At 41.7% G+C, this 17466-nt stretch overlaps 1 protein-coding gene across 4 annotated transcripts in view; it reads left to right on the forward strand.

The window, feature by feature from the left end:
- Positions 1-17466, forward strand: part of KLHL29 (kelch like family member 29) — a 383688-nt gene that overhangs the window by 250008 nt on the left and 116214 nt on the right. For all 4 annotated transcript variants that reach the window (XM_067294846.1, XM_067294843.1, XM_067294845.1 and 1 more), the window contains 2 exons: positions 1766-1907; positions 2641-3204. In XM_067294846.1, the coding sequence (XP_067150947.1) occupies positions 1766-1907; positions 2641-3204 (706 nt within the window). The remainder of the gene's footprint in view (positions 1-1765; positions 1908-2640; positions 3205-17466) is intronic.

Here is a 17466-nt window from a genome sequence, read left to right on the forward strand (position 1 = left end):
CACTGAGCGCAGCAGAATGAATCTTAAAGCTCTTGCTTGTCGGCATGTGCCCTCATCTTTCCTTTCCTGAGTGTCATTTTTGTGTCTGTTGCAAAAGTTGTAGAAGGTTTGAAAAGCTAAAAGCGGAATGGAAAAGGTGAGGGGAGAAGGAAATGTGTATCTAAAACCTGGGTATCGTTTTCCTCGGTACCAGCAGAAGAAAAACTGAAAAAAGAAGTAAAAAAAAAAAAATTGACATGGAAAGGGTTAATGGCTTCATTTTTGAAAAAAAGGCAAATCCAGTTGGACACAATCTGAAAATTTGCGCTTCAAGATTCCCTAGTAGAAAGTCATTAAGAACTACCTTTCGCCACGCGTGTCTGTATTTAACAGAGTAGAGCATTTCTAGTGGGGAAAATATCTGCAGTGCTGTGTCTGACAGCTGGCCAGCAAAGAGAGCAGCGCAGAGAAAACCCTATCCTCCACCAGGGTTTGGACTCAGGACTCCTGACTCCCACAGCCTGAGGGGGATAAATCTCAAGGGGAAAAGGGGATTAGCGTTCAGAGATGTCAGAGGCCCTTGGACAAAGGAGAGAGGGAGAAAATGAAGGAGGAACTTGGGAAGTCGGGTGCGGTGAGCACTGAAGCAGGGCGGAGGAGCTTGCCAAGGAGTTGATGGGGACGGTTCATGGAGGGGCTGTGGTACCCAAGATGGGGAAAAAAGTCTGTGGTGTTGACAGAGATGTCACTGGTACAGCATGACCCCACGCGTTTATGGAGTCACCTCTGTGCCTCCACCTCGGAGCTAAATTACTGCACAGATTAAGGCAAACAAGCGGTTGCTGAGGCCGGTATCCTCTTCTTTATGGCTTTAATCCTCAATCCTTGCTCGGTAATAGGCAGCTGGTTCCGTTTTCTCGTTTCAGAGGTTCTGACACCAGTAAAAAGAAAACAAAAGAAAAAACCTTTTAATCTTTCAGCGATGAAATATGCCGCGGAGTTAGCTAAACGAGACCTGGTAGAGCACCCACGTTTGCTACGAGCCTTTTCTCAGCAAAGGCGCGCTTGGCTCTTTGGGAAGAACCCCTGAAACTGCAGGGGTGGCTGGCTTAGCCGTGAAGCCCTCACGATCATTTATTTATCTGGAAATCTCCTTCAGCTCGCATCCCCCTTGATGATTAGTCAGCCCTGATCCTTCCCCTACTTTGCAGTTATTTTAACGTGTCTGAGGAACTGCCAACATACCCACTTTAGCAGCCAATGACTGTTATGCTGCCTTTTTTTATTGGCATTCAATTTTAAGGGCTGACAGACAGTAAATAGTAAGACTTCTCTTTACTGTTCTACAATAATTTGTCCTACGGTTGTAAATAAGTCTCTCTTTTCCTGCCTTGTGCTAAACAAAACTCATCATTTTTGGAAGAGACTGGGCAAACAGAAGATTGTCCCATTTTTATATAAGCTGTGACTGTCTGAACAGATATTACTGTAGTTGTTGTTTATTATTTTCAAGGCAAAAGAAGCAACTTATTTCTGAAAAGGCTAGGGTTTTAATGGTGGCTTTATTAAATTTCTAGAAGTGTTTTTTTTTTTTTCAAATATAGTGTATTCTCCATGCAGACGTTCATGCCAGCCTGGAGGAAAATGATAGTTAAAGATCTTCAGATATCCTCTTGGACCAAAACAAATAGGCAATCAAACAAAAAGGTTACTAGCGATGAGGAAGAGTTAATTATTCCATCCATTCTTAACATTTTTATTCTGTATTTTTCTCTCTTTCTGGTAGACACCTTGCATTTCCAAGACTGAAAATCAGCCTCAAGGACTTGCAACTAGCGTTAGGTGGGGACAGACACCCATCAATCAGTCTACACCCTGGGACACTGATGAGCCACCATCTAAACAGATGAGGGAGAATGAAAACCCAGGTATGTATGTTTTTAATCCTATTTGTAATTCTGCAGGGGGAGAATCGTTCAGAGCAAATTCAATGTGCTATCTCCATTTACCTCTCTGAATTAGACTTCATTGTGAGCCTGTTCTTATTCTTTAGCCGTTTTTTTTCCTCCCATTGTAAAGACCCCTCAAGTCGCTTCTGTGCCGGGGCTAATATAAATGTATTAAGATGCCTGCAAGTTCATTAAAGGGTTCCCCCCCGCCACCTTCACTAAAAGAAAAAGGCACTCTGTAATACTTTAAGACCTCTTTTATGCCCCAAACCACCTGAAATGATTTCCAGCTCCCAGACACGTATCATACATTGTGCCGCTATGCCAGACGCCTAATTACAGCCCTGCCGTAGTGGCGGGAGCGCCGTGATTATACGCACAGAGCGTTTGCCAGGGAGCCGCGGAAGCGCGGCGGGGAGAGAGGTTAATTCTCCTGGAAGCACATGCGCGCTTAAGCTGCATAAAGCACAAAAAAATAAAATAAAATAAAATTGTAAACATGCCGCATGTCACCTGATGAGGATTTTAACAATGGCACTGGCGTCGCGGTGGCAATTTTATGCACTTGGCGGGTTGGAGGAGCTCCAGGGCCTGGAGCGCCGCAGGGACGGGGGGAAGCGGAAGCCGCCGAGGCTATTGGGGGGAAGCGTGGGGGCTTTGGGGGCTTCGCGTTGTCGCCTCTGCTCACTGGGAGCCTCCCTCCGTGCCCCAGGTGCGGCGCCGTGGGTGACGACGGTGGCGGCGGGGAGCCAGCCGGCGCTGATCCCCCACTCGTACGGCATGACCCAGCCGCCCAGCTTCAGCCCGGCCGCCAGCGCGCAGGCGCCCATCATCGGCGTGACGCCCTCGCTGCCCCCGCACGTGGGGCCCCAGCTCCCGCTCCTGCCGGCGCACTACCAGCTCCCGCAGCAGCCCTCCCAGCCCCTCAGCAACATGGTGGTCAACCTCCAGAGCCAGCCCTTGTACACCAGCAGCCAGCCGCTCAGCATGTCCTCCCTGACCGGCGTCGGCCCCGGCGCCCACCCGGCCCACGGGGCCGTGGGCAACGGCCACATGGCCTGCCCGCTGCTGCCGCCGCCGCCGCCGGCCCTGCCCTCGGCCGCGCTGCCCAGCGCCGGGCCCGCCACCAACGGCCAGGCCGCCCCGCCACTGCCGCCCGCCCCCACTGCCGCCGCCGCCGCCGCCGCCGCCGGCCAGGAGGCCGCCAACGGCCTGCAGATGCTGCGGACCATCGGCGTGGGGAAGTACGAGTTCACCGACCCCTGGCACCCCAAAGGTAAGTGGGGGCCGCGCGCGCGCCGCCTCGCCGCCCGGCCGCGGCAGCGCCGCTCTCCCGAGCTGCGCCTTGACGGTGACGAGGAGCGCTCGTGCGGAGGGGGAGGCAGACCGCCGACGTCCTTCGTAGCCGGCGACCGCCTGCAGGGCCCGTCGGGCGAGCCAGCGCTCCCCGTCTTAGCGCGCGGCAGACAGCTCTCGCCCCGGGCCTCTCCGCGCGGCTTCCTCCGAAATCCACGTTCCTGTCTACATCGACCCGCTTCCTCTTCGTCCTCACTTGTGCCTTAGGCACGGCACTACGCTTCTTCTCACCCCCTGCCCTCTGCTCGGAGCCAAACCCAAATTCAAGCAGCTGAAGCCGAGCAGGCCGAGAGGCTCGGCGAAACGCTGGACGCTGCCACCGCCATCGCTGGGCTGTGGCGCTACGAAACGCTGCGAATAGCCTTCGCCATTCCTTAAGGGCCGACCTTTTCTCCTGAGCGGCTTCTAAAGGAGCCACGTCGCTCGGTCACGCTGGAGTGTTATTTTTGAGCGTCCTACCCGAGACGCTTTAAAAATACCTACGCTCTGTTTGCTTAGCTTCCGATTTCGCTTGTAGCGTTTTCCTGTACCTCCCTTAAAAATCACCAGTGTGCCACAGGTGAGGGCAAAGTAAAATGCAGCTTGCAAAAATATAAATGCAGACCTATCAGCAAAATCAATTACATTGATTTAAAAAAAAAACACCCCGAAGGCTTCATTAAGTCTGTGATATTTTATGTATACATTTGTATTCAGACACAGTCCATGTGTAAATTATTTACTTGCCACAAGCTATTAAGTTCTATTGTGTAGCTCTGTATAAAGACGAGGAATCTCTATTAAAAATGATTAGTCCAATAAGTCTTCCTGCTTATTACATAAATTGTACCTTGGTATGTGCAAGCCCTCACCAAACCTCTCTTGTAAAGGAGTTAAGCCCAAGCTCAGCAGTACTTTTCTGAAGCTGGGTATTTGGACTGCTGTTACATTTTTAAGCCCAAACCCCATATACGATTCGAACCCTTGCAGGATGGTGACCCTCTGAATTTGTCTTTTCTTTAAAATCTAGATGGACTTTAAGTGATACGAACCCAGGCAGGTAGCTGAAAATTCACAGACAGCTGCTCTATAAGATTTTTGTTAATTCTTTCCCTTTAAAAAAAAATCTATCCCCACAAAAGCACTTTGCCAGGCTAGTTTTACGAGTTACAAACCCTTGATTTTTTAGAAAGAGGATGGGGAGAGATTTATGCTTTAAACCTGGTAGACCGAGTTGCAGCAGTTCTGCTGGATGTCTCTGTTCTCCGTGGAAGCTATTCCTCTTCTAAAGCCATCATCTCCACTCTTTGTAGCCACCTATCCCAATTTACTGCGCTGGATACTCAGACGTATGATCAAGTTAACACAATTTAAAGGCTTACTTGGTGCCATCGGAGCCATGTGCAAATATACAATACAAGGAAAAACACATAAGCTTAAACCACTTGCGCTGTGGTAATTTGATCACATATCTGAGCCCTACTGACGCTAACCTAGTGAGACAAATGAGCGTGTCAGCGACGGCACGCTGGAGGTTAGGGATACTCTTCAATGCCTCGCATACTTGGGGCTGGTAGCATCAGCTGTTATTTACTCTTCCTCCATCAATTAACCTTCAGCGTATCTCTGGCTACCAGGTGAAGTAAACCTCAAATCGGAGCCTAAGCAAAAAGAGCGTAAAATCAGCCTTTGAATATTTGATTTGCAAAGTCTTAATCAGCGTTCTTGCTCAAACCGCTGTGAACCGTAGTCTAATTGTCCGAGCTCTGCTGAGCGTTCGGGAGATTCAGGTCTGCTTGACAGCTTAAGAGGCAGCGGTCGGCAGCAAGTTATTCGTTAAGGTGAGGAAGAGAGTTCCTTGAATATGCCAGGCACATCAGAGCTGGCTCCGGTTTGGTACGTGGAGACCTTTGTACCTAGGACAGGCTCATCAGCAGAATACTGAAACGAGCAGTATTTCTAAGCCAAGACAACTGCTGACACATTAACCATACCAAACCGTATATATTACAGCTCGACAGCTGTTTTGCCAGGGATTAGCTAGCTTCTCTGTTTATGATCATCAGATATTGATTTTTCCCTGTTGCTGTAAGGGTTAAAAAACAAACACACATAAGATAATGAAGCATGTGTATACAAGTGTCTCATCAGCAGGACTTGTTTTACAGGGAAAAAGTCATCTCTTCCTCCATTTCTACTCTTAAAAGCCCTTACTTCCAAAGCTATAATTCTTCTTGTCAAAGCTAACGTCAGACAAGATATGCATTATTAACGGTTGGGTTTGCTTGTGTTTGGTTTGGTTTCTGAAGGAGAGAGGAAGAATCAGGAAAGAGAAAACAACCGGGTTTTGAAACCAGACCTTAAAACCTTGCTAGGATAAGATTCTTAATATGAACCGTATGGATTTCAGTGTGGCTCAATTTTCAAATTATTTTTTGTTTTAATTTCTGCCCTTAGGGATTTCAGTCTGTAAAGCCCAACTGATTTCACAGTCTTACATGATAGACAGCTTTCTCTCCAGGAAGGAATGGAAACTATGAGACAATACTGAGCTCTTCAAATATACAAGTTGAAACTAGTTCTCTACTAGTTTTATTTAAATATTCTCTCTCTCTCTCAGGGAACCTTGGCCAGTATTATAATAAGAGCCACTGCTAATGGCCTTAAGATCTATCTCATTATCCTGAGATACTCTGTATTATTATTTCACTTGACAATCCAGTCTTGTACAGATTTGAATAATTACCCAGCTATCCCCTAAGTGAAAGAGCAGTTCTTGCTGGTTAATATGATAGGGTTTCATATATTTTTAGACTTTATTAGTGAGCTGATTTGAAATGTCATGTTTTATTTCCCATAATTATGTTTCATTTGGCTGTGTATATGCTGGGGCGATACTATAACGTATTCATTCAGCACTAGGTTTCTTTTCTGGCTGCTTCCAAATAAAAGTAAACAAATAAGTTGCCAAAAGTTAAAGACACTGCTGGTATGCAGTTTCACTTGCAATAGGTCAAGAGATCTCACTTACGTGCCTGAAGGAGTCAAGTCATTTGTGTGGCTCTGCAAATACTAAATTTTGATAACAGGAACCTTTATATAAAACAGATATGCCTTTCTCTTTAGAGTGTTACAGCCCAGTCCCTCAGTGTTCTCAATAAATATTCCCACCTAATTCCATTGAAACTACTTGCAAGAAAATACTTTTTTGCATGAATTAGAGATCTTCTTTGTCTGGATGGGTAATATTCTGTGAAGGGACTTTTTATTGTTTCTATAGTATATTAAATAGGAGGGTTAAGTTTAGCTTCACAATCCATTTACTTAGTGAATTTATAAAGCAGTCACAGTATGGGAGACATAAATAACATTTCAAAGTAATTGTTGCTTTTAGCAATGTGTGAAGATCTGTAGAGCTGCATTATGGGATGGATGGGATCTCTTACCATACACAATCAACAGTAGTGTTGAGATACTTCTGGTTTGAACTGTAGTTGCCCTTTGGATAGGTTTTATGGCAAATATTCCTAGTTGTCATCAAAAGCCATGTCACCTTAACACAAAAATATCATACTAATATTTTAGAACAGAATCACCCATTGTTTTCTATCTGTGTCCTAAGTCTTGCTCTGCAACGTAAAGGTAAGTGCCACGAGAATCAACAAAGCTGCGTATTCAGAGCAATGCACTGAAGATCTGCTGAAGCTCACGTAGCCAATATGTATGTAGTTTCTGTAGAAAGTATAGAGAGCTGCTAAGAATGCTCAAACATCGTTTCAGTATCTTCAGACTGCACAGTGTGCCTGCACAAATTGTCGCTTGCACAACATGCCTGCAGAGGGGGGACGTAAATTGTCCCATCCTTTTCTCACACAAGGTACCGTTATCCCATGTCATGGCACAGGGACAGAAAGCAACCTCTGTGTGGCCGCCAATTCAGTTGAGCCAACATGGAGAAAAACTAATCTGTGTGATGAAGGACTAGAAGAGATTGGTTCCCTTGCAGAAATAACTGAATAACTGAGATTTAGTCCTTGGTTTTTTCATAGGGCAGTGTGCTTCTCTATATCCAAGGCTTGTAGTAAATCCAAAATTGAACCTTTGTTGGATAGCCCTGCCATACATAGGATATAAAAATTCCATCTTGAACTTTGAGATCTGTTACACATTTAAAAAGATGCTTTCTTCATAAATTCAGTATACCTTCAAGCACGGATGCTAACATAAAGAATGAGGAAAATACAGTTCTTCATTGTAGTACTTTCTCCTGCAACATAAAATTAGCTATGGAAGTTAAGGGTTTTAATTTGTGAGTGTTGATGGATAACACTGATGTTTGTTTCCATAGTATTTTTGTTCTATAATTTTTCGGTTTGCAATCTTTAACTAGTGGGAAAAGAAATCAGATGCTAATTAGTGTTCAGAATGTAATGACTGTGGCATCGTAACAGTATCAGAAATAAAATCTGAATGTTAATCCTTGTAACACTAATTTCTTAACACTTCATTTTCAAGCATCACCAAATACCATGAACTAAACAATAAGAAAACTACAAACGAATACTGTTGCATCATCACTTATTGATTGTACCTTTCACACTTGACTTTATTGCATTGGAATTCTCATTAGACCTCAGACAATATTTACTTTCCTTAATCATGAATTGTAACAAGGTAGACTACAACATTTTGTCAATAACCATCAACTTTTTCTTCGCAAAAGTGATGCTTACTTATTTAAGGCTGAATTTTCAAAGGGACTTCACCTTGACCTGAATTCTGTGCATGTGCCTAGTTTTAGACATTAATTTGGGGGGAGAAGGGGATAAATTCAAAGTGCAAACTAGCATTTGGAATTCTAATAACATTAATGAAAGGATGTTGTGTGATAAAGACTCTAGGAGGCCCATGTTCAGCTCTTTACCTTGCACCAAAGTGCCTGGGTAACCCTGGGAATCTCTCTCTTATTTTTATATCCACGTTTGTGTATATTTATATGTGTATATATTTATAAATATATATATATGTATATAGAACTTGCATATGATTGTGGGATTAGAAGTCTACAGTAGAAATAATAATGCATTCTAGCTCCTATTTCTTGTAGAAGAGTTAGGTTAGCATGTAAACCTGTCAACATAGTACATGTTTCTTACTGTGTTTCCTTAAGATGGTCTTGATCTTCTAGGACAGCTGAGTGGTACTGAGATACCAATCACCAGTGATCGTTTGTAGGCTCAGGTGTGGTAACAACGCTTCAGAGTTCTAGCATGCTCACCCACAATATTGAACTTAAAATGAACCGCCTGAACAGGTCTTCTAAAATCAAATCTTTTTCAAAATTAATTACAGTTTTCTGTTACCAGAATAAACTCAAGGGAATTGCAAAGTTGATGAGGTTATCTAAGACATCAGTTGAGTGAGATTGAAATACATTTCGTCTTTTTGTGTTCCAGCTGGAGTGTTTTCAGGAATTCCCACCCTGTCTTTTAATGCTACTGTTGGTCAGGTCACGACAAAAAGAGATTTAGTGCTTTGAAGAGTCAAAGAGAACTTGTAATAGCCCTAGAACATTACCTCGCTCAACGTACAGTGTAAAGAAGGTCACTGAATTCTCTTTTGATTGACAGCTCTCAGTACGCGAGTGACTTATGATTTCTTAGCTTCAACTGGAACAGGAGCCTTTCATCACTAACAATATTTTATGTGGGATATTGTAGAAAAATTATGGGGTTACTAAAATGCATTTAAACACTCTGAACCTACTCTGAAAACTCATCTACTCCCTGCTATTTATTTTGGTAGCTGTTTTTTAAATAAGCACCAGATTTGCAACTTTAGTTCATCTGTTCCTGAAAGTACAGAGCTAAAGAATTTTGATTTTATGCAAGTAAGTGATATTATGTCATCATTTTCAGATCCCCTTAGGTAATTAGACAATGATACAATTAAAAATATTTTAAACATCGCATACAGTTTCTTCCCACCCAAACCCTAAGACATAGTTTACTTACAATGTAGTTTCTTAACAAATTCAGTTTTGTCCGTGATAGTGGCTGCTAAATGCATTCAAAATAAGTCTCAGAGGAGACATGTCTGAGTTCTGCTAAATTACTGTTTTCTCTCCCTTCCCTACAGCACTATACTTACAGAGAGAAAAATTTTTCAGGGGCAAGATGATGCCCTAAATCTAGGCTCCCCTTTGGCTCAGAATACATAAGAAGGAAATCTTTATAAATATGAACCAAATGGTTGCTGAACCAGTGTAACCTATGATATAATTAAAGCAAGTTCTTTCTCTCTCATTTTCCTGACAGCTTCATATTGGGCTACCTATCCATCCATGCAAAGCCTGTTCCAAAAATCACTTGCAGAGAGCTGGAACTGCATTTGGCTGCTCTGAACATTGTTCATTGTATATCCTTCCAAAACACTTCCAGAGTCTCTGTTCTCCTTTCAGGGCCCCTTATGTTTGATTTCTGATTTCTCTGACCTTGTCTTCCCTTGGTCCTTTGTCTTGTTCATCTTCTGACACATATTTGGATGCATCCCCTGTCTGTTCTCCCAGGCTCACATACCTGTTTCCTTTCATGCTGTCCTCATATGCCTCGGGCTGCCTTTCCTGAATATTGTTTTCTCCACAAGTTTGGCCTTCCCTTGAATTTCCCACTGAGACTTCATCCCCCTTGCAGTGGGATATTTCCACTTCTTTTGCTGTCATTGCTTAAAAAGTGGAGAATCAAGTTATGGCTGCTGCAGAGAGTCAGCAGAGGTTGGGGGCTTCATGCTGGGTCCACACTGGAAGTGCTGGCTCCTTCAGGAGCCGGACTTGTGCATTTGTGTCTGCACTTACATGTACTGAAGATGGGTTATTCCATATGTTCCAGAGCTCTCTAGATAAGTGGATTTATTAAATTGCAAATGTTTTTTGGTCTCCCTACAAGCAAATGGAAATGTGGGTTTTCTGTAGCCAGCAGTTATAAACTGAGCAGTGGCTGAACTGTGAATGAAGAGGAATCATTTCTGTCTTGTTACATTCAGAACAAGAATGATTCTGTCCCATGTTAGGTTAAAAAAAGTCTAAACAGATTTGTGAAATGCAAGCATTTCCAAATAATAACTTTTCTTACCCTGCTGTACTTTGAGATTGCAGATGATAAGCTCTGCTATCCCACGGCAAGGCTGGGCTTTGAGCCACAGTCGATAATAATAATAACATGGGACTTACATTAGACCTTACATCTTCAAAGTGCTTTACAGACAAAATTTTTTAAAAAAATAACTGTTTATCTTGAAATCTTGAAAATAATTTGTAATACAGAAGACAAAAGGACTTCGGCTGAAGCAAAAGCTAGAATGACTGCTGTAAAATTAGGTTTGGAGTAACGTCCAAAAATTCTGCTTGTTTTAGCTGTCTTCTTGTATGTTCACAAGATAAATAGTAGGAGGAAATGAAATATTTGTGTTTTGTGTGTTCACAAGCACTTGTTATAATGCATTCTTTTCCTCCTTTTTTCTTTACTTTTTTTAAGTAGGAAATAATTTGGAGAGCAATTTGAATGGTTCATGCAAGAGAATTCTTCCAGCGATGGACATACTTATGTATTGCTGTACATAGTCCCAAAGATTTACTACTAAGTTCTCTCCGCACAGTAGGTTCTTGAAGCTTCTTGTATTCAGTCTGTTTTCTGCTCCATGTATATTCAGGTTTCTAGTTATACCAAGTAAGGGTAACAAGGTGTTTGTATATAACTCCATCTGAATGTTTACAAATCATGACATTTGATTTCCAGACTAAATAGCCTAGAAAGTATCATCAGATGTAATCATCACTAGCAAAGAGGTACATAAGCTTGCAGGAATGATTACTTGTAGACAAAATTCCATGATTCAGATATGCAAGCAAATGCAACATAATATTTTGTCATAAAATTGCAACATGTGAAGAGTATTTACTCTTTAAGACCCTTACTCCTGCACTGGAATAATCCTTGGAATGCCAACAAAATCAAGATTCAGGATTCAGGGAGATTCAAGATTTGTCCAGGAGTATAGACAGTAACATAAACACGTGCATGTGTGCACATGATTAAGTGTGAATTTGATTACCCAATGTACAAAATACCTAGTGAATTTTGCACAGTATGACATGGTAATACTTTCCAAGGAGCTAAAAGTGAGATATGTGGGTTTAGCTAAAAAGATCTGCTTATTGGCATTGCAACACCAAAACACAAGAATGTAGGATTCAAATATTATGCTTTAATTTGTGGTTTCTCTAGTTTTTTAGATGAAGGCAAAATATATTTTATCCATCAGCCTGCACATTGAAGTATTTGGGTGAGGGTGAGGAAGATGGTATGAAAACCACAGAACTGGCTAAAATAGAAAGGATCTTAGGAGAATAGTGAACTGATACTCTTGTTCAGTTCAGCTGATTCATAGAAGATCCAAATGCAATGTCAAGCTCAGCTCCTCTTCATGATCTTTTCCTTGTGAGCGAAGAGGGAAACATTCCTTATATTCCCAGGCTGTAGATGCTTTTTAAAACCAGGAGCATTTTGCGCAAAACACTACCATCCTGTGGAAAAGAGACTGAGGAGCAGTGCCAGAAGCCTCCTATTGCCTGTAACCTAGGAAATAGGTGATTCTGCTCTTTGCCTTTTCCTGCATGCTGTGTGGACTTGGTTACAGATGTGAATTTTCTAGATGACTGAATTTGCTGGGGTTTAGATGCTTTTCCACTAGAAATACTCTTATCATAGGCAAACTGTGCTGTTTTAGGAACAGTCAGCTTTGTTTTTTTCAATATTTCTGTAGAATGGTTAGAGCTCTGATTTGGAAGCCACGTGGAGCATCCAAATACAAAAGCACTTTGCAGGAGCATTTCAGAAAAACTTTAGCTGGATGGATAGCAGCTACCTTTAGTAGGAATCAGTCAAATGATTTCAATTTCAGACAGATCCAGATTTTGACCCATCAGTGGGTATAGAATCCATGTGTTATGTATGTGATAACAAATACAGAAATATCTCGTGTATAAATGTAGCAGGAACAGGGTTTCATGGATTTTAGCAAATTTAGCAAATTTTACATCCTGTCCAAAGATAAGTTATTCAAGGACAGTCAAATTTATTCATGAGCAGAAACAGAGTACATTACAAGAACATTCTATGTGTTAAAGCCCTACACCAGCAAGGCTTCCTTCTGTGAGAACTTAAATGAGTTCCACAGCCCTTCCCTGAAAGCACCATTTAGGTCTTTGTATAAGCAGTCATTATTTTACTGTTTTTCTTTCTCTCAAGACTGCCATATAGGCATACATAAATGACTAGAAATAATGTGTTAACTTATTTAGAAGGTGCATTATAAATATCAAACTATATTTTAATGGACTGTTAAGAGAGGGAGCCTATTTCACAAATACAAAGCCTTTTTGCACTTATTAAGTGAGCTAATAACATGGGCTGTTTTCTGTCCCTTTCTCACTGAGAGTAATATTGGGTTTTCAAGATTGCTTCACACTGCAGTAGAAGATAACCATCCCTGGAGTAGAGTGGGACCACACTGTGTGTTTGTGATAGAAAAGGTATAGCCATATTGCTTCCAAATGAAATAAGAGAGGCGATTTTAAGGATATAAATTATAATTACCCAGTCTGGATATAGATTATAATTATGTAGTCTGGAACTAGGCCAAGACACAAAGATTAATATTTTAAGTCTGGAGGGAAGAAAAATGAGATAGCATTCGTCTGTGTTGACAGATGTCTATCAGATATGAACTCAGAATCAAGATAGTTCAAGGAACTTACCTCCCAAAAACCTATAAAAAGAGTTTTACTTAAAATCATAAATGCACAATAGAATAATTAAAAAGAACATAGTGATAAGGAAGAGACATGATAACATTTTTGGATGTTATTATGTGGGTTGTACATGGGAAAGAACCATTTATATTCAAAGCTGAAATCTTATTTTAAAGAACCCCAACCAGTGGTCAAGTCTGTTAGGTAAGATTTTTTCCCCAGTTTGCCTAAATTTAGAAAGTAAGGGTGGCATTCAGTTACCTGAACATGGACAGCTAGGGCCATGTTTATCCTAGGGTCATAGTATGTCCTATGTGGCCCCTAGCTGCTGGCAGGGCACAGGTCTCCCATAAGTGCTGGCTAAATGCAGATGTCTTAGATATCCCAAAACATCTCAGCTGGCATCAAATACCAGCGTGTGGGTGACTAAATCAAGTTCCCATGACTGCTCAGTTGAATCACTCCTGGCTCCTTTGGCTCTGTTGATTAAATTTCCATTAACATTATAGGGGCTTAGACCCCTAACGCACTTGAATACATTTAATTATAGATATCTTAAGCACAAACTGAATCCCATCTTAAGTTTCAGAAACAGGGTCAAGAGTCTCAGCAGATGGACACCTGAGGGTGAACACAGATTCACTGTCAGAAATACAGTATCACAAAGTACAGTCGACAGTTGACTTGACTGTTTTGACTCATGGTTTGTTAAACTGCTACTGTGTTATCTCATATAATTTCCAATGCCACCTTATACTATTTAATATGTTAAGGCCTCCTAGGAGGGTTAAGATTAAGGGAGAGGTTTCCGTACTTCATTCAGGAGACATCACTTGCAGTAGTACAGTGTCCCACAGGATACCTGTGGTTTGGTTCAATAGTGACTCAGAAAGAGCACCATGTATTGAAGAACTATTTCCACCAGTGCTTGGTCTTTTCTTAAAGGTTTCCTCACAAATTCCCAGCTCATCATGGTCCTCATCAGCCTGTGTAATGTGCTCATCACACACTCATTTTCAGCTTTTGATTTGTCCAGGCTGTCTGCTGGGGAAGCTTTCCTCTGGTAGAAGTCTCCAGGTACCTGAACAAGTGAGCTGTAAGTGTTACTAATAAAAAATCCTTTAATCCACTTTAACAATGATAAATTGGAGCTGAGAACTCCTCCTTACTTTACAGATAAATTTACTTCAGAATTTCACCTAAGTGAGGAGATCATTTTACTGGCAGGAGAGAAAGTCCTAAGCACCCTGATGTGGACAATGGGAATTAAAGGCCAAATGTTCAATGGCTCTTACTGGGTGACTGAAACACTTACTGATGACTGAAATATCTGCTGACATGGCTAGTTAATAGTAAATTCACTGGTCTTTGCCATTATTTTTATTCTTTATTTTCCACATATCATCATGTGTGCATGTAGATGACATGGGCCACAAAGATTCAGAGTGGACAAAGATCTGGCTAAAATGTACCTGCCTGGATTTAAACATATTTGCTATATTGCCCTGGTTGTCAGTGCATCACATCTGAAATCTTTATTATAATCCACCTGCTATCCTGCATTTTATTTCTGCTTCCGTGTTCAAGAACATAGCATGGTCATTTCCAAAAAAATGAAGTCTTTTTATTCTTCTTGCCCAAAGACATGGTTTTCAAACTAAGGGCTCATCCTGTTAATCCTTGACCCACAATGGTTTGTGCCTCTTACAATATCCTCAGATCTTTCATTCAAATAGTGGCACTTGCACATTTCCCACAGTGCAGCTCATTGCAGTTATATTGGGCACAGAATAATGTCCAGGCAGCAGGACACAACGTTATGTGACCTGGACAGGCTTTAGGAGGCCACACACCTAATACCTGGTTTCCAAGCATCCATCCATTATTTCCAAGCAAATGTAGGCTCACTGTTTCATGTCTAATTTTGAAAATCTGGCCCCAGTGGCAGGTTTTTGGCACATGAGGATGCTAACATCTGGCTATGGCTGGCTTGGCAGACAGTCTCTATCATTAAGTAGAACCAAACTGCACTGATATGGATGGAGGTGGTCCTGCACCAATTTCCAAAAGGACGATGGGGCTATTGGCAAATTAGATAGTTGGACAAATTCTCCAACTCGCTTCCTTTTCTTGATGTACCAGCGAATAAAATTGAGAGGAAAGCAGAAAACAAGCTAATGTGAATGTAATTCCCAAATTTCAATCTTCTGTATATTATGGGTCATTACCCGTTAATTTGCTAAATGGCAGTTTCCTATGAAAGAAAAGTTTTGTTTAGCTGTATAATGATGACAGATGATGTAATTAGTATCATCCCCACATTGAAAATGATAAAAGTATTTCTTTTGTATGTCACTGCTTTTAGACAGTATAATATCAAAAATGATAACGGTATGAAAATTGCACCGGCCGCTTTCATATTGTGAATGTAGAATACCTCAGTGATATAATACAAGTAATGACAGGTACTTTGCCGTGTATTCATTTTCTCCACTCTCTAGCCTTTATATTACAGTGAAATTAAAGCACAGCACTAACCCAACCAAAAGTGCCTGAATGCAGACCCATCTTTTGAGACTGTAAATGGCTACAGTCCCTTTACTATTGCTGGTTATGATAATTAAGCGATTATAAACAGGGTTTTTGAGGGGGAACACTGAATCATTTTTCAGCTAAAGAAGTTGGGGGGGATTTTAATTTCAGGCCACATTTGTTGCTTGAATTAGTTTTAATTATATTTTGTATAAGTATTTGCCCCATATCCTGATCTCAATAGTGGTAGATATTCTCATTTAAATATAAATAAATGCCAAACTTATTTAACATGGAAAAGTGACTGCTGTGACTGTGTAGTAACAATTTTCTTTGTTGCCATGGTTTGGATTTTTATATAAGCTTTGCAAATATAATAAAGCTAATGGAGCTCTTCATCCAAGGAAATGGGTATATTCAAGAAAATAAATTACATTTTGCGAGCTAATGAGCTCTACTAATTGTGTTTATCCTTGTGAATTAATACAATTTAAGCAAATCTATCCCCAAAATCAAGCATTTGATTGCATTTTAGCTGTGTGGAAATCAGAACATCCGGATCAAATCTGAGTTTACTGGACATCCAAGGGGTAGGGGGGAAGGTTAATTTTCATTGACTTGTACAGCTGATGCTAGCTTCTTATAAAGCAGGAAAAGTTAGGCTTTGAAATTTGAGACTTTCATAATTTTTTTATTCAGCGCCTTCCCTCACAGACAGAATTTTCGACAGAGAGTTGTGTGTAATAAATCCTATGTAATACTATGGCAAGCATGTATGAATCATGCTAATTAGCCCACATGCCCAGAGCATAGAATAAGTATGGAAAGAAAAGAGAATAACAGTTGTACTTTTTAAAAAACAAGTTGTCTTCACGCAGTTCCCTCTCCTCCCTCCCTTTTCTCACACTTTCCTTTGCCAACATTTGGATTTTTTTCTTCTTCTTATAAACAGGTTTTCAGTTCAGTGAGGCATTTTGGGAGATGTGGGACAGATAAGAATCCTCTGTGTATATTTTGGCAGATTTGGGATTGTTTTCCACTTCGTTTTTTTGGAAGGGTGGCAGAGAGTAGAGAAAATGAGCAGTTTTTCCAAAATGCTTGGGCAACCATGGGGGAGATTCTAGACCTGTAAGCAATATGAAAAACTCTCCTTTCATCATTACCTTCTCCTTCCAGCTCTCTTTTTGCCTTTGGTCAGCCTTGATTATGCTCTTTCCTCAAAGTTTTGAGTAAAGCAGGAGCTGCCCCTGTCTTGTCTGGGACTCAGAAAGGCCAGGACCATCCCTGGCCACCCACAACCTCTGAAACGCTGCAAAGGCTCAAAAAACTCCCAAGAAAGCTGTGTTGGTCGGCAACGCCAGGCAAGCAGGCGCTGGCAATGAAGTGTGCACTGTAAGAGGGAGACAGCAGTTGTCAGCAAAAGGTCCTTACGGAGACGGTTCAGCTCGCCACGTGTTGGGTTGCTGCCACATCGAACTCCATGAGAGAACGCGTGGCTGAGATGAAGTCTCAGCCTAAATGACTATACTTCCTTGGTCCTGACCGCACTGTAGCCCGGCTTTTTTATCCTGCCAAATCATTTTCAGCACCAGCGCAGGAGTCCCAGCAGTTAACAGCCATTGCTGAGAAGCAGGGAGATTCCTTGGACAGCACAGGCATGAGATCAGAGGGCTCCTGTTTCGGAGGCGCGGGCCCTTCTTCATTTAAAACCAAAGATTGGGAAGCAGAGCCAGACAGCTTTTGTCAGCTGCTGAAAAAGGAGCGTCATAAAGATGGGTAGCAGACATACAAAAAGGGCAGACATTAGCCTCAGAACTGAAATTTAGTGATTTTTTTTCTGCAGCTCAGGAGCTTGGACAGTCT

The sequence above is a fragment of the Apteryx mantelli genome, chromosome 3 (genome assembly GCF_036417845.1).
Source record: "Apteryx mantelli isolate bAptMan1 chromosome 3, bAptMan1.hap1, whole genome shotgun sequence".
NCBI classification, from domain to species: domain Eukaryota; kingdom Metazoa; phylum Chordata; class Aves; order Apterygiformes; family Apterygidae; genus Apteryx; species Apteryx mantelli.